Source organism: Strix uralensis, chromosome 19 (assembly GCF_047716275.1).
Source record: "Strix uralensis isolate ZFMK-TIS-50842 chromosome 19, bStrUra1, whole genome shotgun sequence".
Classification (NCBI taxonomy): Eukaryota; Metazoa; Chordata; class Aves; order Strigiformes; family Strigidae; genus Strix; species Strix uralensis.
This window is the reverse complement of record NC_133990.1, coordinates 13,528,998-13,549,198: the sequence shown is the minus strand read 5'-3', so window position 1 is coordinate 13,549,198 and position 20,201 is coordinate 13,528,998. Positions and strand designations below refer to the sequence as shown.

At 49.8% G+C, this 20,201-nt stretch overlaps 1 protein-coding gene across 2 annotated transcripts; it reads left to right on the top strand.

Annotated features, from left to right (window-relative positions):
- Positions 1-213: 213 nt before the first annotated feature.
- On the top strand, positions 214-18,498 carry CACNG5 (calcium voltage-gated channel auxiliary subunit gamma 5). 2 transcript variants are annotated; one of them, XM_074888967.1, is made up of 8 exons: positions 214-321; positions 1,369-1,516; positions 6,523-6,859; positions 13,622-13,857; positions 14,584-14,670; positions 15,432-15,572; positions 16,214-16,359; positions 16,778-18,498. In XM_074888967.1, the coding sequence occupies exons 4-8, from the start codon at positions 13,662-13,664 to the stop codon at positions 17,033-17,035; spliced, it is 828 nt and encodes a 275-aa protein (XP_074745068.1). In that variant the 5' UTR covers positions 214-321; positions 1,369-1,516; positions 6,523-6,859; positions 13,622-13,661; the 3' UTR covers positions 17,036-18,498. The 2 variants fall into 2 exon arrangements, with proteins under 2 accessions (XP_074745068.1, XP_074745067.1); XM_074888966.1 differs by lacking the exon at positions 1,369-1,516 and having other exon boundaries at positions 223-321.
- Positions 18,499-20,201: the final 1,703 nt, after the last annotated feature.

The following is a 20,201-nucleotide window of genomic DNA, read 5'->3' as shown; positions in this document are numbered from 1 at the left end:
TGGAGGGAAGCAGGGAGAAGGGAAAGGAGGGGACCAGAGGGGAAGTGGGGGAATAAAGGGAAAGGGTGAAAGGGGAGGGAGGAATGGGGAAAGGAAGGATAAAGGGAAGTGTGGGGGGGGGAGTGAGAAAGAGGGAGGCAGGGAAGGGGGAGGGAAGAGGGGAGGATGGAGAAAGGGAAGGAGGGATGAAGGGAGGGAGGGAGGGAGAGGTGGGCTGTCCCCGCCGGCGCCATGTGATGCCCTCTCCTCCCCGGGCTCTCCCGGCCCTTCCCGGCGCGGAGCATCCTCGAGGCCGCCGGTCGCGTCCCGCCGCCGGGGCCGGTGAGTGCTGGGGGGCGGCTGGGGGGGCCCTTCCCGTGTCCGGGCCAGGCTGCCCCGGGGGAGGGGGGGAACCACAGGCCTGGAAGTGGCTTCGGGGTGGGGGGCTGTTCCCGAGGTGTAAAAACCTGAAAGTTTAAAGCCCGAGCGGGGGGCGGTCTGGGAGGTGCCGCCTGGGTGCGCAGCGGCAGGGTTTAAGGTTTTTTATATATATATTTATTTATTTATTTTATTTTTTTCCATATCCCCCTTGGAGTGAGAGCCAGCCGTGCTCTCGGCAGCTCCCCCGGGGGGGGGGGGGGGGGGGACACGGGGGCACCGCCCCGGGCAGCAGCCGGGGCTGCGCCGGGGGGGGGGGGACCGCGGAGCGGAGCGCAGCCCCGGGCGCCCCAAAGCGCGGCCAGGGGCCCCCCACCCTGTCGCCGTGCCGAAGCGGTTTCCGTTACCTGCCCGGTTGCACCGTCTCTGCTCCACCGGCACCGCTCAAGCGGGGGGACTTGGGGTTTGCCGGAGCCCCGAGTGGAAGCGCAGGAGCACACGGGAGCCGGTAAATCCCGGCTTTTCAGCCCAGGGCTGCTTCTCCACCAGACCGATCAGAGACACAGAGGCCGCCTCCTGGGGACCGCGAGCATCCCCGTCTTCACCGGTGACTTTTGAACGTTGAGCTGAGGAAGTGTATTTATCCCAGGGAATATAAAGTCTGCTGGAAGTCAGGGGCTCCCAATGTTTTTCGGTGTAGTAAATCCCGTGGAGAGGGGAGTGTGTATTCAAGTGAAGCTATCTGAGCAAAACCTGACCTGGTTGTTAAGTGAAGTAAAGTAGAGGGGAAAAAAAAAAAAAAAGGGGGGGGGGGGGGGGGAAGCTGGATCATGTGTTACCATATGAACAAGTGAATGGGGCCATAGAGCCTGTCTTCACTTCTCCACACGCTACTTATTCTTATCCTGTGAAAGGTGGTGAAACGTGAAATGTGGTATTTCAGCCACCGCGGCAGCGAGCGGGGCGTTCTGTAAAACTTCATCAGCCCCTGACGCCTGATGCTTTTTGCAGCTTTTAGGGCTGGGTCTTCCAGGCACGAAGCAGCGGGAGGTCCTCGGTGGTGTCTGGAGAGCAGGTCTGACCTGCAGCACCGCTGTCCCCACTGTGTCCCTCGCACCCCCCGAACCTCCACGGGGGAGAGGAGGCCTCGTCAGAGCTGGTAGGTGGCCTGCACGGTGCAGGTGAGCCTTTGAGAAGGGCAGCAAGGGCGTTGCATTCGCTGAAAGTTGTGCTACATCAGCAAGAATGCTGAAAAGGAGTATTTCAGCTGAGTTTTGTGTGGTAGCAGCAGGTGCCGGTGGTGTGAGCCGGGCAGGCAGCTTTGCTGGAGCAGCGTTCCCACGTTCCCATCACTGCTGCCCTTCGGTTTCACAAGTGCTGTGCATTTGGGCTCCCTTCAGAGGCTCATCTGCTGCGGAGTTTTAGGGGCACCATTTCAGTCTGTCACATCTGACCCACATAAAAAGCCAAAGGGCAGGAGACTGGCTCTCAGCAGCCCGTCCCACTGCCATCACACCTTCCCCTTGGCCACCCCGTGGCCCTGAGGCTGCTCCACGTGGCATCCAGGGGACAGAAATGCTTCTGTGTGTGTATTTCTCCAATTCCTTGCTGTATTATTGTAGCTGTTGAATATATTCATTCAGCTGAATGAATCCCCACCTGGCAGCATCCATACCGCAGCATTTGCAGCCTCAGCTTCATTTATGGAGAGGGGAAGGAATATAAAATACAAAAGGGAAATCATGCACAAGCCTACAGAGGCTTCAACAGTATCAGCAAGCTGTGAGCTGTGCAAGCGTGTGGCTGGAGCCAGTGTCGGGAGCTTTTCATAAATCAGCTGGGAAGATTTAAAGCCCTTGGCATTTTAAAAATAACTAGATGATGGAGTCTAGGTCAAAAGTTATCTGGGAGTCTTGATCTCACTGAAATTAAAGGGAGTTTGGGTTCTAGGTGTGTTCTGGAAAGAGGATTTGGAATCAAAGTCACACCGATTTTATCGCTGTATAGCCACAAACTTCTGACATTTATAGTAAAATATTTACTAGGAAAATGGAATTTGTCAAAGGACAACACTGATGCCTCATCAAGCTCAGAAAATGGTCTGTTACAGATGAGTGGAGTTTGTGTCTTGTCCCTTTGGAAGATGGGACTTGCAGCTTTTCCTTTATTATGAGGGAGGTATCATTGCTCACCAGTGAAAAACCTCGTTAGAGCGGTGCTCGCGGCTGCACTGAGGGGGGATTATTTGAGCAGCACAGCAGATGGCATCCTCTGGCCCAAGACAACTTGTGGATAATTCATTTTCCCACTCGGTGCCATCCAGTGCTGCTGGGTGACGTCCCCGTCCGCAGGGAGCAGAGGCTCAGGTCTGCCAGGGCAGGACCTCGCTCACCCTCGAAGCCCCACAGTGGGCAGCCCCGTGGCCCTGGCTTCTTTTCAGGAGACATTAAACGCTTGGTTACACCAGATGTCCCTTTTCTCTGCAGCAGCTCTGGCTGGGAACATCTCTGCTTGCTCAGAGAGGTGTGGTGAGTTATGTTTGGTAGAGGTGGCCCAAGCGTGGGATTGCGGTGGGATCCCTGATGGGCATCTGTGTCCCTCCACCTTCTCCAGCCGGCAGGACAGTGGGCACAGCAGAGCTGGAGCATGGTGGACAGAAACTTCCCCTTCTGCAGCAGTCAGAATGTTGGGTGTATGTGGGAGGAGAGCCTCTGGATGGGTTTGGTTATTAAAAATTCAGCAACAGACGTTGATACCATAATGCCAAGCCTAGGTGGGACATTCCAGCCATTGCTTAGACACGTGCAGATAGGAAGAGTTTTCCAGTCCTCCCTTTCTCAGGACAAAGAAGTCACTCCCTGGATGCCAAGCCATCTGTTCAAAAGGATTAGCACTTTCAGGGACTGAGATACAATACATCGCAGAAGAAAAATTTTTTGGCTATTTGAGAAATGCTCAAGTCAGACCCCACAGACAGCACTGGAGCCAGGTGAGAGGCACCGATGTGGGGGCCCACGGCAGGTGCTGGCACTAAGCGGGATGGGAAACCCTGGATCATCCCCCACTGGCTCTCACAGAGTGACAGATCATGAACATCCTGCTCGTGTCGCAGCTAAAAGCATCACTCAAAGCCTGTTACCCAAGAGACCTTCCCAGGACTGCGGCAGGGTCTGGGTGAAGCTGTTCTGCCTTCGTCTCCTGCTGCTGTGGCTTTTAACCAAGTGAGGGTGGATGCCATCACTTTCTACAGGAACAGAAAGCTCTGTCTTTGGCATGCCAAAACACCTGACCCGAGCTGCGGCTCTGCTTTCATTTCTTGCCATCCCCAGCTTCCTTCGTGTCTGATTTCCCCTGATTCTTGTTGCCGTGGCAGCTCAGTGGTGGTGGCTCTTGGGGGGGTGCTCAGAGCTGCACTGACTTTATGTTCAGTAGAAAATGGTCCTTTCTTGGATGCTGTTGGGAGACCCTGGAAGCTGCAAATGGCCAGAAGCAACACAGCAAACCCAGCCTAGAAAACTGAGTGATTTGGAAAGTTGTGTTAAAACCTTCCAATGCTGGAGTTGCTGCTTGGGAAGAAGCACATCTCTGCTGAAGCACAGGAAAGGTGAGCTACAGGCAGGAAAGAAATTGGGACAAAACTGCCCTTTTCTGTACAATGATTGAAGGAGGGTGGGGATGGCTGAAGAGGAAAGCTGTGTCAGCATCATGTGTGTCAACTGCTTTACAGTTCTTACTGTAAAATATCTTACAGACGGCCATGGAGAAGAAAACATCAGGTCATTATACAGGTGGCAGGAGAGGTACCGCTGGGTGGGTGCTGCAGGAACATGATGATATAAGGGGCCGGTGAAGAGGAGAGGGTGTAGGTAAGGACCAGCTACACACAGTCAGGCCAAGTTGCACCTGGTAGTGGGTGCTGGCCTGGGGGAGGGCTGGAGGAAGAGTGAGACCGAGTCTATTCCCCGCCTGTTCCCATAGACTTTCCCAGGATGTGGTCACGCTTCCCCGTGCTGAGCAGGGCAGGCAGCCGATGTCCTCCCGAGGCCACGCTGGGCTTGGTGCCGAGCTGTGCTCCTCCGACCGGGTCATGCTGCCTGTGCCTGGTCTCAGGCTGCTCCGTGTCCTGCATGGTTTTTCCTACCGTGTCTGCTGGGACATTTACCGTCAAATCCTGGAACTGGCAATGAATCTTGCTAAAATCTGGGTGGTAGAAAGTTTAATACCTCCAATGATGTATAAATGCTTACCTTGTACTTTAATATTCCTGACTATTAAACTCAACAAGCTACACAAAGCAAAGACCTTTCCTCTGTGAAGATGGGACCAAACTTGTGCGGCTGCTCAGCGTCAGACCTGGAAAGCTTGTGCACAAAGACACCACCACCGCCAGCATCTGAGGAACTGAGTCCCAAACTGCTCCAGCAAAGCCAGATGGAGCAGCCGTTGTGTTTGGTAACGGGCTTTAATGGCAGCCACAAATGGCACTTGGGTTGTTAAGAAGTTTGCCTGAGGTGTGGATGATACAGCCCTTCTCCGCGTTCTTTAAGCCATCATTTTGGTACCTGGAGGCTTTGCGGTAAAGCTGGTTTGTAAGCGGGGAAGGGGGAATGCAATCTCCCGGATAACAAGGCGTCTGCTTCACGCTAGCAATGGTGTTTAATCACGCCGAGGGGACGGCGGTCTCGGCAGCCATCGCTGGCGCGTGCAGCCTGCCCAACGTGCCGCTTGTCTGCAGCCTTCGGCGTTCAGAGGCACCAACGGCACTCGGGGGATTTCTCGCTTTCTCTCATTTCTCACACTGAAAGTGTTCATAAAAACACCCCAGCTGCCAGCACTGGTGAGAAGAGCTGCGGCGGCGGGGGAAGAGCTGCGGCGGGCTGCCCTGCCTCCACGGCACAGGTACCCGGGGCTCGCCTCTCCCTGCCACCGACACGGGGGAGGCGGAAGAGTTTTAATTAGCTCTTGATGCTATTTTTTACCTCCCAGCACTGCTTAATTTAGCTCAAGCTGTCAAGCACTGATCGTTAAGAGGAAAAGAAGGAAACGGGGGTGTTGGCCCCTCTCTGCTGAGCAGCTTGGCAGGAGCAGCCTCATCTCCTGAAGCCTGGGCTGGTAACTGGGGCTTTTCTTAGATCTTCTGTAGCAGTAAAAGTTTATTGCCCAGAGAAATTTCATGCGTTGGCAGTCCTGCAGGGCTTATGCTGCATTTGCAGGTTCTGTTCATACCCACTTCAGTTTAAAACAACATAAATATCTTATGGAAAAGGTGCCTGAGATCTTCAATCATGCTGTGACCTGCCTTGCTGCTGGAAGGACACAGAGACCTTGAAAAGCTGTCACTATGCTAGGAAGAGGCTTATTCTCCTCTTTTCAATATACAAGGCCACTGCAGAATTTTGTGCCATCTTAAATGACACGTCAAAGTGAACAAGAACCAACTGTTAAAGATTTAGCATTCGCCTAGACCAGCCCAACCTTGGTCCTGGTGTGAAGTGGATGCCGGCAGCTGAGCCCGCTGCTCTTCTCCAGCCCTCGCAGACACAGTGACATTACGTTGCCTTCACTTACCCCTGCTGATGGGTCTGCTCAGGCTCCCTCTGCACCAGCCAAGGTGAGCAGAGGGAAGCACAACGCTGAGACCAGAAGAGGGTCACTGGATCGCTGGGTTACTGGAGCTTATGTATTCAGGATATAAAGTACAACCTGTAATGTACAGCACGCAGAGGTTAATGGGCAAACACCGCCTCGCCCAGCGCACAGCAACGAGATTTCTGCGGATCTTATAGCAAAGTCCCCAGCTGGTTTGCTTTGCTGCACTAGATATTCCCCCTTTTATTCTGCTTTTGTAGCTCTTTGCAGGGTATTGAAATCAGCAGTTTGACTCATGTCCCTGACTGCGAGCACTCTGGCACACTGCAAGTAGGTGAATATTGTATGTCAGCTTTGTTGTGCAGGGGTTGAGAGGGCGTTGGGAAGGGCTCTCCAAAGGAAAGGGCTCACCTATTGTTAGTGACGTAAACTTTCAGTGTGTGTGTATATATATATATAGTTTAGACCTAGAGAACTGGACTTGGGTGCGTGGGCAATATTGCAGGCTCAGAGCTTTAGCTTTTATTTCCCTCTTAAGAAATGCACTTTGCGTAACTCTTGCCTACAAAACGACAGGGTAGGAGCTGCTGGTGCGTGGATGTGGAACCGTGCTGGCCATCCGCCTGTCCCTGAGTCCCGGCCTCGTGCATCTGTCCTGTGAGTTGGTCGGAGGCGGAGAGCTGAGGTTGTGCCCTCTCCTATGGTCCAGGACTTGTCCTCTGCCCGCTGCAAAAGCCACCCCGCTTCCAGCTCCTCCCAGAGCCAGCCAGCAGCTGAAGCATCCATCGAGGACCCTCCTTGCTGTGACACTTGCCTCGCAGTCGGTCTGCCAGAACCTGAGCTTCCCACCTTCACAGCCAACAGCGCGGGTTTTCTGCTTGCCAAAGCATTGCTTCAGCTGGGGTTAAAAGAGGTAAGAGCTTAAACACCGAGGAGAAAGGAGGCACACAGGCAGGATGTGTTCTGTGAGAGGTTTTGAAGGGGATATTTGTGGATCCAGAAATACCATGTGAATGAGCACTAGCTGTACGCACATGGGCTGTGCCAGCAGCATGTGAGCTGGGACTGGAGGGGCTGTTTGGTCAATGATTTTATTTGTTGAAAGTTGTTGGCATCATCCAAAGCCATTAGCGTGAATGAGCTGGAGCAGAGCCATCACCCTGGTGAGTGCGGCAACGTGGTCACAGCAGAGGCAGCCAGTTCAGGAAAGTGTCTGGTTAGAGGGCTGGGGTGGGGAAAAAAATCTCAGTTGCTGCTCCTTGGGAATATCATTTGATCTCCTTGTATTTGGTGCTGGAGTTGAAGGTGGGCTCAGTGAATCAGTAACCACCATCCTTGCAAACCCAACCCAGAAAAAAAGGGCAGGTTTTGAGCAGTCCACAGCAAATAGGCTGGTGCATGGTAAAGAAGAAGGATGAGCAGCTGTGGGTCAACCTTGGGGCTTAGCTAAGCAGGCTGTGGGTTCAGCAGAAAAATACAGCACTATATTCTATACAGCATTTAATTCTCTCTTGCACTGCCATGAAAGGATTTGATCAAGCTTCAAGAAATAACTTGGACAAGAAATGAAGCATGGGAAGTATTAGGGAAAGGGGGAATTTCTCAGAAAAATTATAGAAGTCAAGGTTAAAAGAAAAATCCCAAGTAATCCCACTCATAAAACTAGTGGTGAGCATTACTGTGTGTGGCAAGTCACACATCGTTTCTTCCAATTATTTTTCAGGTGTTCCTTGTGTCTGATGACAAGCAAAAAAATAATGGGTTTATGATTGCTGTGGCTCAATCTAGGTTTAAATAAGTCATAACCAGCCTTCCTTTTATTTATTTTTTTAAAAAAAAAAACCCTGTCTGGAGAGCCTGTGAGCCCAGTGCACTCGACTGATTCAATGCTGCTGTTTCTATCTGGCTGTAAGGGCAGTGCTGTGTGCGGGGCCGGCCGTGCAGCACCGCTGTTAGCAGCTGAGGGGAAGCTTTCAAGTCCAGTATTGATCCTGTTGAAGTTTATGGCTGCTTATAGTCGCAGTTACTAGTGCTCGTTCAAACCGCCATGAGATGGACTGTTTCATTTCTTAATATCAGGCTAAACCTCCTCCACATCAAAAAGATTTATTTTTGTACTTAATTTTTCCAATACATAATTTCTCTCAGAAATTGAGCTGACATTTCCATATGACCACTAATGCACCTCTGTAAAGCTGCCTTATATATCTCTGTCTTCCCATGTACCATGTGAGGTGGTGGGTGCTGGCAGCCCAGGACAGAGCTCCTGGGAACCCTGCGGACCAGCTCCAACCCACGTCCCCTTCGGCCATTTCCCTCTCAGTGTACCAGCCCAGGAGATACTGCTTTTCTCTGCAGCCATCCATGTTCTTCTTCAGCAATTATATAAAAGCAGAGCAGTCTCATGTTTCTCTTCTGCCTGCAGCACACCTTTTCCAAGCTTCAGGAGGGACTGTTGCTTCCCAAGTGGTAATTCCAAAACTATCTTTCCCAATCACCCAGTTTTCCAGGTCAGGTTTGTGGAGCTGCAGGCACTGCCCCCACCGTTCCCTCTTTCTCTCCTCTGCTGAGCTGCATACACCCGGCTGTGGCTAAAGTCATCTCACTGCGTGCTCCTCACGGTGGTAAAACCCCCTCTGCAAACCCACAGAGCAGCAGTTCAAGTCAGCTGGACACAGGCTGCATCCTCCACACACTGTTTTAGGACCAAAGCGTTTGCACCCTTTGGGTGCTCCATAAGCTTCGTGGGAATTGCTATGCCATTTTGTGACCACCTTTCTATTCCATTGGTTATTAATGACCAATTAGGCTTTTCTGCAGTTGCCCACTAGGGAGCCAGGAAGATGTTTTGCTGTCTGAAGGAGGGTGACGATGCGTGGTGGCCTCAGCCAGCCCTCCAGCACAGTCCTGCCTGCCCGAGCTCTGCCAGATCTGAAAAGTTTAGTTCTGAAAGAGCCACTCTCCTTGACCTATTTATTTTTGCCCACATTTGTGGCCTGCGTTGTGTCCTGAGGAAGAGATCATGCTGCTTGAAGGCCCTTTATTTTTAGCCAGCCCAATTTTCGTCGCAGCTTAGTGAGAGCTGGTCCTTTCAGTTCAGCTCCATCACAGCTCACACTCTCCTGCATTCACTGGCTCTTACCCAGGTCCCTGATGTTCTTTGTACACCAATTGCTCACTCAGTGGGTTTCCCCCTTCCACCAAGCTTCGTTCCTTCTCCTTTATGTCCTGCTCAGCCTCTATCACTCCGGGCCCATGGCTTAACCTCTGATTTCCCTCTGCCCTTGCCTTGCAGCAGGGACCCGGCTTTCACAACTGCAGAGGCAGGTCGCCAGCCTTGTCCTGGAGCCCAGCACCTCTACACAAACAAAACCTTCCCTCCCGTCTGCTCTGATAACCTTGGCAGTATTTTCCCTCCTCACACATGTCAGGAAATTGGAAATTATGCTCTAGCCACATAAAAATCAATAGCTGCCTTCTTGGCCTGGCTTGGCCCTGCTCTTTCTACCTTTACCCAGGGCGGGAGGGAGTGTTGTTTTTCCACTGAACTCAGAGCAGTGATTCACAGATACGACCCATCCTGCCCAGGCAGTTGACCAGTGATATATTTATTTCTCTCAGCCCATCCACATAGCCCAGAGCAGTGGCTCGTGCTCAGCATTAGGTCACAGAGGGGTGGGCTCAGAAATCTGGACCAGGGTAATATTTTCTTTTTCTGACCATGGAGCAATGGGTAAGATCTGGGTGAACTGCATTAGGAACAATGCCAATATCATTTCATTTTCCGAAGGGGTCAGTCCCAGTGAGGGCCATGTGCAATTCCCATCAGAAGCTATGGCTTCAAGATAAAAAGAAATTCATTATGAGGACTGCAGATTACATTGCAGACTGCCTTTATTATTCCCTGGACTACTACCAGAAGTCACAGTGTGATTGAAGGAGCAGGAACAGTTCTAAGGTCCTATTTCTTGGAAATCTTTGGGGCTATATTTATTTAATTTAAAATACAGCTACTGTTGGAAACCAAACAGCATCACTTTTTCAGCTGTAGGAAGCACAGCACAATTGTTAAAGGTTACTGGGGACTAAATCCTAGCTGAAAATCAAGCCAGCTCCTGTTCGTGTCCTTGAAAAATCTTTCTCTTGGGAGTCTTGCTAATTCTCCAGGCGCTGGACATGGGGGAAGGTTTGTTCCAAGCGGCTGCTCTGCACCATCCCTGCCTGCCGTCCCCCACCACATCGAGCTTGATTTTATGTGCCAGCAAGGCAGTAATAGGGATCACTCTCTAATGCATCCATGATTACATGGAAATTGAAGTGTGAGAGAGAAAAGAAATGAGGCAATTGAGAGGTGTGACACTGACACCCAACCCCTCTCGCTGCTGCTAGCGTCACCCCAATGATCAATATAAATGATGCCAAATGGGTATATTTTCCAGTGCCTAATGTTGATGGACAACAAATCACAGGAAATACTTAGCTATTTCCCTCTGAATGGCTTTATCTGGACCTTCCCATACTCCCTACTTTGATGTTTGGCTCCTTATTAATGAAAAATGTGCAGGGAGGACTGTTGTTGATGATACATGAGCCAAGAATAGATTCCAGCTCCTTTTACCATTTTGGCACCAAAATGCCAAGAGGGATGAGACACTCTGTAGTAAATACTGTTCATTTTGAGGCAGCAACTAGAAAATATGGCTCTGACAGAGTTAGGGAGAAGGATGGATGAGCCAGAGGATCTGTGCTTTGCCTGGTCATATTGCTGGATCAAATGGGATCTATAGAAAGGGGAAATGTCTTATTCCCTGGGAAATTGCATATTCCCATCCCGTGAAAGGATAAAGTGGTGTCCTAATGTCTACAGCTCTGTGCTGGTTTCTCCCCTTGACAGTAAGGCTATCAAGGTGTAGGGCTACTTTTGCAGCACGTGCTTCTCTGCCCCAGAGCTACCAGTTTCATCTTTAGCTGCTGCCTCCTAATTCTTCAGGAAAAAAAATCTGAGCGTCTCCTCTGTGCACCTCGCTCCTCACACCCCTAGCAGGGAGGTGCCCCTCCTGGGAACACAGCCTGCTTTTCCTGAGCTGAGGGAAACATTAAATAAGAACATTAAAAATGAGGCTTGTTAGCAAAGCCAAAGGTGGAAAGCTTGCGGTAGTGCGAGCTGGAGCATTTGCTTGGGCTGTCTGTAAGTGACAGCACTCCCCTTCCCGTAGGTCGGTACCTTCTGGGAAACGGCTCAGTGTGAACGTAGGAAGAGCCAAATCCTTAATTTCATATGGAAGAGAATTGTCAGAGCTGTTGTAGCGCTTGAGGGTGCAAGTACATCTGCTTCCTACCAAGATGTACTTGTCTGCTTTGGACTCAGGGTAGGATGCGACAATAAAAGTCTATCTCTCCCTTTCTCTCTTTTGCTCAAGAATTTGCAACTCTTCCAGCATCATTCCCTACTTTCCTCTCTTATTGCTGCCCAGAGCAGCAAGCTGGAGGTGCAGACAGGCCTTGGGTGTTGCATCTGTTCAGTAAATGCAATTATTTGGACTCTACAGCAACTACAAGTTTCCTTCACATCAGTCTTGTATGAAACTTGCTGCAAGATCAGCCCAGGACCGGGCTGCTGAGGAGCTTGGTGCGGTGCATTTGTGCTATAGATGCGCCAGGGATGGGCAATGCAAGAGCTCCCTGAGAGAGCCCAGCTCACAGACAGTTCAGCGTCAAGAAATAACTATCATCTGCATCGTCTGCTCGTACTAATCATGAGGGAACTACGGCAGAACATTATCTTTGGAGGCTTTCAAGTGTAAAAGTGCAAGCTGTGAGGACTGTTGGCATCTCTGAGAGTCACTGTAAGCAAGTAAACATTAATATATTTATATCAGAGGTGCAAGAAAATAAGCCCTCCTCCAGTCTGCTCACTGGCCAGACATGTCAGAACAGCGAGCTGTCATCTCCCAGCACAGGCAGGAGCCACATCTCCCGATTTAATCACTAAATCCCACCACCTTTGCCACAGTGATAACAGCACCAAAACTTCTCTTCCACAAAGCCGCTCACCAACGTGTGCCACGATAGCAAACACCAGCTGGGAGCACGGGTGGGATGGAGCTATTCCTGCGTAGGTTCAAAACCTGACACCCAGGGAGACGTACGACATACGTGCCCCAGCTCTATTGTTTATCCATCATTATTTTGGGAATTGGTGTTTCAAATGAAATGTGTGTTTAGGAGGACTCTTCTCTCCTTCCCAGGCAGTGGGACGCAGCAGGGGAACACGGGGCTCTGCCCCCAGCCCTCTCCCATTTGTTGTCCCTTGAAACTTCAGGCGGCGTGAACGAGGCTCGTGCAGTTTTAAAGGGAGCCCAAGGATGATGCATCCTGCCGCTACTGTGTTAAATTTGGTAGCTTTTGTTGTCTAGTTGGATTTATTCTTTTTTCCTTATTGTTTGCAGTGCTGAACAACAGCAAAATGTGCCTTCAAAAATATACATGACACAGCACTTATCTGTGATTCATACTGTCTTTATAAAGACAGTCAATAGCACTATCAGCCTCGTTTCCACTCCCCAGAAGACCTCTCGTGTGTATCTTTTCCTTCTTGCTCTTATTCCTCTAATCTGTCATTTCTGTGGCTTTTTTCCCCCCATATTAATTGCACTTTTTCTCTGCTTCACCAAGAACTCAGATTTCTGATTTATCAGTCTGCAGGGCACCGTGAGAACTGCTAAATTCCACAAATTAGCAAAAATAAAAGAAAAAAAAAAAAAAAAGAAGATTCCATCCATGAGCGACATGGGGATAAGGGAAGCTTTTTGCCTCCTCCTTTAATGTTTGCCTAGGGCCTGACTGCAGCTCTTTGGCCCCATTTTCCAGTCTCCCCCTGAAGCACAAGCTGAGTTTGGACCAGTTCAGTCTGTGTGTTCAGCTGACAGCGGCACTGGCACCTCTGATCCAGCAAAATAAGTAATAAAAAGCAAAAAAAGGCAAGCTATTGTGTCACACTGCTCTGCTTCAAGGCGGTTGATGATGTCATTCAGCGTGCATAGATGTGGCATGGTTTTAGCAAAACTGAGATCTTGATCCCCCAATGGGTAAACCTACCCTGAAAGAGGAAAAATAGCAATATTGTGGGAAGCTGTGTGGTGACTGGAGCTGCTCAGGAGGGGGTTTTAGTCCAGCAGCTGAAAGTGTCTTTGTTGATCCCTTAATGCAGTGTCTGTGAGCCTCAACGCGCTCCTGTGTCGAGGAGATACGGCTCGTGCTGCCGCCCTTCATGGGTGCATTAGATAAGGCTCTGAGGACCGCAGATGCTGCGGTTCAGTGACATCCTTGGGGAGATGAGTGCTGGATTTGGCTGGAGCAGCAGGAATTCACCTGCAGCAAATAAAACAGGAGCCAATGAGCTGCTCCCAGCCAGCCCATCCCGCACCACTCCCGCCCCGGTGCTGGCACTCAGCATTCGGCACATCCACGGGCCCTGGGCCGGCGTCGGGCCGCAGTCGGGTGGGATTTGGTTCAAACTCTCCATCTGTCAGAGCCCACTGTGATTGTTTTAATGGCTTATTTCAGCTCGACCCATATAAGCAATTAAGGGCAGAGGGCAAAGCTCTGACACATCCATCCTCCTCCAAAGCGGCAGACAGCTCCGTGCTGACGGCTGTGTCCCCTCTCCCGGCAGCGTCCCCCCGCCGCCGCCTCGGCCCCCGGTGCCGTTGGGAATGAGCGCCTGTGGCAGGAAGGCGCTGACCCTGCTCAGCAGCGTGTTCGCCGTCTGCGGCCTCGGCCTCCTGGGCATCTCCGTCAGCACCGACTACTGGCTCTACCTGGAGGAGGGCATCGTCCAGCCCCAAAACCAGACAGCAGAAATCAAACTGTCGCTGCACTCAGGGCTCTGGAGAGTCTGCTTCCTAGCAGGTATGGCTTCCCTCCCAAAAACACCCCCTGCTGAGGTGATATTTGCTGCGTATCAGCATCAAACCACAGGAAAGGGCTGGGGACAATAGGATTTTTAAAGGCTGTGCCCATCTTTGCTTCCAAACTTAGGCACAACCTGAGTAACGCCATCACCCCGTGCCCACTTTTAACAGTCAGATGGATAAAAGTGCCTTTGCACACAGGCTTTGGGTGAGTTCGCTGCTGCCGTGCCAGACCCCGCCGTCCACCATCCCGCTCCATCCCAGTGCCACGGCCAGAACGCCTTGGGCAGCAGCTCAAAACTTTCCTTTTTGTCCCTGCCACATTTAGATTCAGGTCAGCTGGACCGTTCCCTCCATCTGCGCCAAGTTTGATGAAGCGACTTGGCTGCAGGGATGGAGTTGATTAAAACCCAAGGGAATGGGAATCTCAAAGTGACTGATCTGAAATGTCACAAAGTTTCAACCACTGCTTTGAAAAAGTCAGGGGGGTGAGGAGCTCTGATACCACCCCTGGGGTGACCTTAAACCCTCTGGCTTCAGTGTTCATGTTTCTATATGCAAGGGAACCCATTTGCACAAGGGAGACATCCAAGATAGAAGCAGCACTAAAAAACAAGATTATTTTTATGCATGCACAGAAATTAATTTTAAAGCCACTCTCTCCCCCACCAGAAATAAACAGACGAACACACTAGAGGTGTGACTCAGTCTCTGTTTGCTGCAGGTGAAGAGCGTGGCCGGTGCTTCACTATCGAATACGTCATGCCCATGAACATCCAGCTGACGTCTGAATCCACAGTCAACGTTCTGAGTAAGTGTTTCGGTGGAGTCTTACTCTTTGCATCCTGCAAAGCACCAAAGGGTCACTAGGGATCCCCCCAGGAAATCCTCTTCGCGTCCTTGCCAAAGGAGCTCCTAGTTCCTTGACAGTGCTACCATGCAAGGATGCAACTACATTTTTCACGATGTGAACTACCCAATATGCTCCTAAGAATTTGGGGACATCCCTTTCTAATGGCAGGATGCTCACAGGGGCTCTAAGCTGTACAATTTCCTGTCATTGGCTATTCAGTGCTGATGTTTATGGAAGTGTTTGGCTTTATAGTCTCCTCTCCAGAATCTGCAGCTGTATTTATTCTGTAGCGATATTACACATTACGTAGGGGGATGAGTTAAGGATGGAGTGTCACAGCTCTCTCAATGAATTCTGCAGTCATTTCTGATTTAATAAATAGAAGTATTTAGCAGCAAAACTAGAGAAAAATGCAGGTTCTGCTGCTTTTTTCCTATGTAACACTTCACATCATAGAAACCCTTGGGAATGCAAACATTAGCAGACATTTCCACAGCCAGACAGAGTCACCTCTTCACTCAGCTCATTAGCAAAGAGGGGAACCCCTGCCAGGGGCTGGGGAGCCGCACAGGGGCACCCACATTAACCAGGAGCAATGAATGACACATCGTGGTCAGAGGGCAGCAGGGCTGGAGCCATCTCACCCAGCTGAGCCCATTTCTCACATTGTGTGGGGAGGATTGATCTGTTCCCACTTCCCTCTGCTCCTCTCCCCCCAGAGATGATCCGCTCTGCCACACCCTTCCCTCTGGTCAGCCTCTTCTTCATGTTCATCGGCTTCATCCTGAGCAACATCGGCCACATTCGGCCTCACAGGACCATCCTCGCCTTTGTCTCGGGGATATTCTTCATCCTGTCAGGTGAGTTTTGCTAGCCAGGTTTTCTCCTGAAAATCCTTGCGCATGGAGCACATCTGCTTTTGTAGCTGCTGGTGCTCTCCTAACCTGCTGTGGTGGCTCCTCGTTGGAGCCATCAGCCGCGGGGGCTCCCAGCTCAGCCCCGCAGCCTGCTCAGGCTTTGCAGGATGGAAAATCACCCAGTGCAAGACTTGTTTGTAGCAGTGGCGAGGAGATGCGGGGGAAAGCACACACCACCCATGCAGGAGCAGCTGCTGGGGGAGAGGACGCCTCTCACGGCACATCGGTCGCAGGAGAGATGTGAAACTTCAAACTGCTCAGCTGGGACGTTTCTACATGAGACAAGTGAATGTTTTATTCATGGTGTTGTGCTAGTGTTAAACAAATAGCTGTGACAGCCGAGCTTTGAAGCCAGCTCCTACGTGGTGCACATGGACTTGCTTGAGCAGGTAACGGTTTGACTGAAATGAGAGGAGTGCTCTGGGTTAGCTCAGCAGGAAAGCAGCCTCTTTCCCCAGTTATTTCAAGCACACTTCTACAGTTTTATACTTTCACCTACAAGTCAGGTCTTAAAGGAAGGTGCTTCTTCATCAGCTCCATCCCTGAAGCATTTCCCACTGTCCTTCTCCTTGGTTTCTCCCCAGGTCTGTCCCTCGTGGTGGGGCTGGTCCTCTACATATCCAGCATTAATGACGAGATGCTGAACAGGACCAAGGACTCAGAAACGTTCTTCAATTACAAATATGGATGGTCGTTTGCCTTCTCTGCCATCTCGTTCCTTCTCACAGAGGTACCCAGGAGCTCTCACATCCCTGTAACGAGTGTATCCTCTTCTCGGGGGCGGGGGGCGTTGAGGCTGTGAGCAAAAAGAGGACTCAGATGGGGTTTAAGGGTAGGCTATGAGGAGAGACAGGTAATACATGGTATGGTGGGAGACATACAGGGGGGACAGACTCTAAGCCTGGAGCATGGGGCATTTGATCACCATTTGATGCCAAACATGGGTGCAGGAGGAGGAGACATGGTGGTGCCACATTATTTACTGCAAGGACCTGGGACACGGGACAGTGAAGCGACTGTCCTCGGGAGCCCTAGTGCATCATCAGCAGAGCACTAAAAGCAATTTCTATTTTTGTTCTATTTTGGTGGTGGTGGAGAAGGCAGCCATTAGCAGGGCGAGCATCAGGCTGTGTCTCTCTCCCCTGCAGAGCGCCGGAGTGATGTCCGTTTACCTGTTCATGAAGCGATACACAGCCGAGGACATCTACCGACCTCACCCCAGCTTCTACCGGCCCCGGCTGAGCAACTGCTCTGACTACTCGGGGCAGTTCTTGCACCCGGACGCGTGGGCACGGGGACGCAGCCCCTCGGATATCTCCAGCGAGGCGTCCCTGCAGATGAACAGTAACTACCCGGCTCTGCTCAAGTGCCCCGACTACGACCAGATGTCCTCGTCCCCGTGCTGAGCCCCACCACCCCTGCGCCCGCTCCCACCCAAGCGCCGGCGGTCGCCACATCCTGACTCCGTTTGTCATTTATTTTTCAGGCCACTCTGACAGAGCAATTCTCTATTTATAGGAGCGTAAATATAACCAGATAGATTGGTTACATAACCAATAATGTAACCTAGAGAATTGGGATATTTTCCTTTCTTTGGTTGAGTTTTTTTTTTTCATTCTTCCCTGCATAACTAAAAATCTCTCCAAAGTCCTCTTCTTTCAGCTCATCCTGCTGAGCAAACAGCAGTTCTGCCTGGGGGATAAATCCAGGGCTGGACTCAAGAGCAGAAAAAAGAAAATAGAGTAGACCTAAAAAAAAAAAGTCTATTTTTTGGTTTAGGTAGGCTGCAAAAGTTTGTGCATTTGACTGTATCCTAGAGTTTTAGATTTACTGGCCTAAGCATCAGCAGGCATAAAAGATTTGTGTAAATTTCCAAGAAATAGTCATCATTAGAAAAATACAAATTTTGTCTTGATTCAATATTTACTGATTGATATCTCGTGTTGCTGGATATCACTTTTAACCAGGCTTTAATGGGAAATAGCCATCTTTCTCAACAATACCTCAGCAGGCTTAGACACAAGCAGGTTGTTGTTTCTCTATGGCCACTTGCAAACTGTTGCTTAAATACCCCATATTAGACTGGAGGCTCTACAGCCCTGGAGTGTCCGGGTGTTTGGGGTGGCTCAGGCACCCACATTTCCTCCACTATTCCATAGACTGGAGGTCTGAAGAGCACCTGGGAGAATTTCAGTGCAGCGTCAAGTGGAAAACTACCTAAAACCTTCCCATAGGAAACATTAGCTGCAGGATTTAGGGGAAATTATGGCCAGAAATGCAAGTTATTTCAGTGAAAGGTGAAATCCCAAACTGGTGTAAAGTGATGTAGCTGAAATTAATGGCACTAGTCCACCATAGCGAAGTAGTTGGATTACATTTCATTTTGACAAGAAAATGGTATTTTAGCTGCTTTTTTTGTGTGTGTATGAACCTTATTTTGAGGTTTTCAGTTTTAAAATTTCATATGATGCTTTAGCCTTTTGGTCTTAGCTGCCAGAGTGAGAGCATCACTCTGAAAACAAAGTGCAGGGAAGGAAAAGGCTGTGCTCCCTCATACGCTCCTGTGCAAGCCGCGAGCAAGTCCCCTCACAGGAGAAAGAGCTTTGTCCAAACTTTATTTCTATTCTTGTTATTTTAAACCTTTCCAAAAATTTCCTTTCTGTAAAACAAAACCTTCCAGGGATTCTTGGTATATTTGAGCTTGTTTTGTCTTACTGTAATTGAAACAAATGGAATATACGCACTTTTAACCTCATTTGTAGCATACCGTGTAATGAATGTTGCACTTCTTTGTTACTATTATTTATTAATTATTATTCTTTATTTATTGTGTATTATTTATAAACTACCCCAAAGTAGGGTCCAAGTCCTGGCGCAGCATCGCTACTTGCATCAACTCTGACGCCCGTCCTGTGGGACCTCACTGCAAGCGTATATATCCAGCCAACTCCTGAACAGGATTATTTCCTCTCCAGTCTCTTCAGATAAGCAAGTAACATATATCTAGTGTCACTGACTCCTAACTTGCTAAGTTTTAAAACCAGGGCATCTTTTTGTAGACATAGTGGTATTTACCCTTAATTTTTCTATTAATCTCAAGCATGCGTTTTCTCATTTTAAAACCCAGTTTGTAAGTGCTACGTGACAGGTTCGCTGATGGGAAGGTTCAAGCATTAAAGCACAACCCAGCCTCACCATCCAGCAACAAAGCTTGCTGTTCCTCATCTGTTCACACCAACCAGTCAAACCATCAGTTTTCCACTCTATATTCTGTGTGAACTGGGCTCCAGGAAAGCTCTGGAGTTCACAAGCACTGATCTTGCATTTGCAGAGCCCAGTCTAGTTTGCTGGGCTTGATGTTAGTAGTTTCTGGTGGCTCAAAGACAGTTGCCTTTACATCTTCCCCTTGATGAATCCTTTATATTCTCAGTCTGTCTTCTTGGAAGGGAGACCTTCAGGATCCCCAAAATTGCTGATGCTTAAAGGCACAAGGGCTGTCCCACATGGCTACATTCCCCCACACCAGGGAGTCATTTAGTGTGGTTAATCCTGTGCAGCATCGTGAGACGTCCCTGTCCCCATGTGGAATTTTCCTTTGTACTGATTAAATACAGAATTATTCATTTTATAAATTAAAATGTCTGCCTACATTAGCAGAAAATGTGGAAAAAAAACTTCATGCCTTCCTCAAGGCCCCAGAAGGTTTAGCAGAGTCTAGGGGCAAATTAGAAAAGTAATTATTTTAATTCACCAGGGAGATTGTCATCATGTGGCTGCACTTGTGAGCCTGGGAGTTCAGATGTTCACCCAGTGAGCACAAGCCCTTCATAAGTGCAGGACTGCGGAAAGAAATCTGTCAAAATAAGTGTTTGCTGTTGGTTCAGTAAATGATGGTTTTGAGCAGGAAAATGTGGTGCTCAGTAAAGCACAGGCAACAGTGGTTGGCTGCCGGATGGTGTTACCATCCCTCTAACAGTCCTGGCATGGCAGCAGCTCCCAGCATGGATAGCTATGGGCCTCTAAATGCAAGTATCACACCTTCATTGACTGTGGAGAAACTTCTCCAGAGCCTCCGAGGCACAGAGACACGAGCATGGTGTGGGCGAGGTGATGGGGCAAGCTGCGGCACCCAGCCACCCTGCCAGGTCCTTCTCCCCCGAGCATCGCCCATCATCAGCGTGGCTGATGTTCTCCACAGCAATAAAAGCTCAGTAAATAAATGACCTGCTCATCATTTAAACACCTCTTCTAGGCATCTGGCATGGTTTCACCCCACCTTAATCTCTCTTAGGCCACATCCTTCCCTCCTTGAATAACACTGCTCAGTTGCCTCCTTTAGTCTCTCTCCCATTGTGTTCTTTCTCTCTGTTGCTTGGGCTGCAATAATTTAAAAGTGAAGTTTGAGGATAAATCAGCAATTAAATTAGAGGTTTAACCCCTATGAGACTGAAGTCCTCAAATTCACCCGATGGGATGAGTCAAGCCACTACCCACACGGGCCTGTGGGAAGGTAATTGCTCGTCTGACACTTCACAGAAAATTGTTTGCACTTAGAAGCAAAAAAAACCCCTC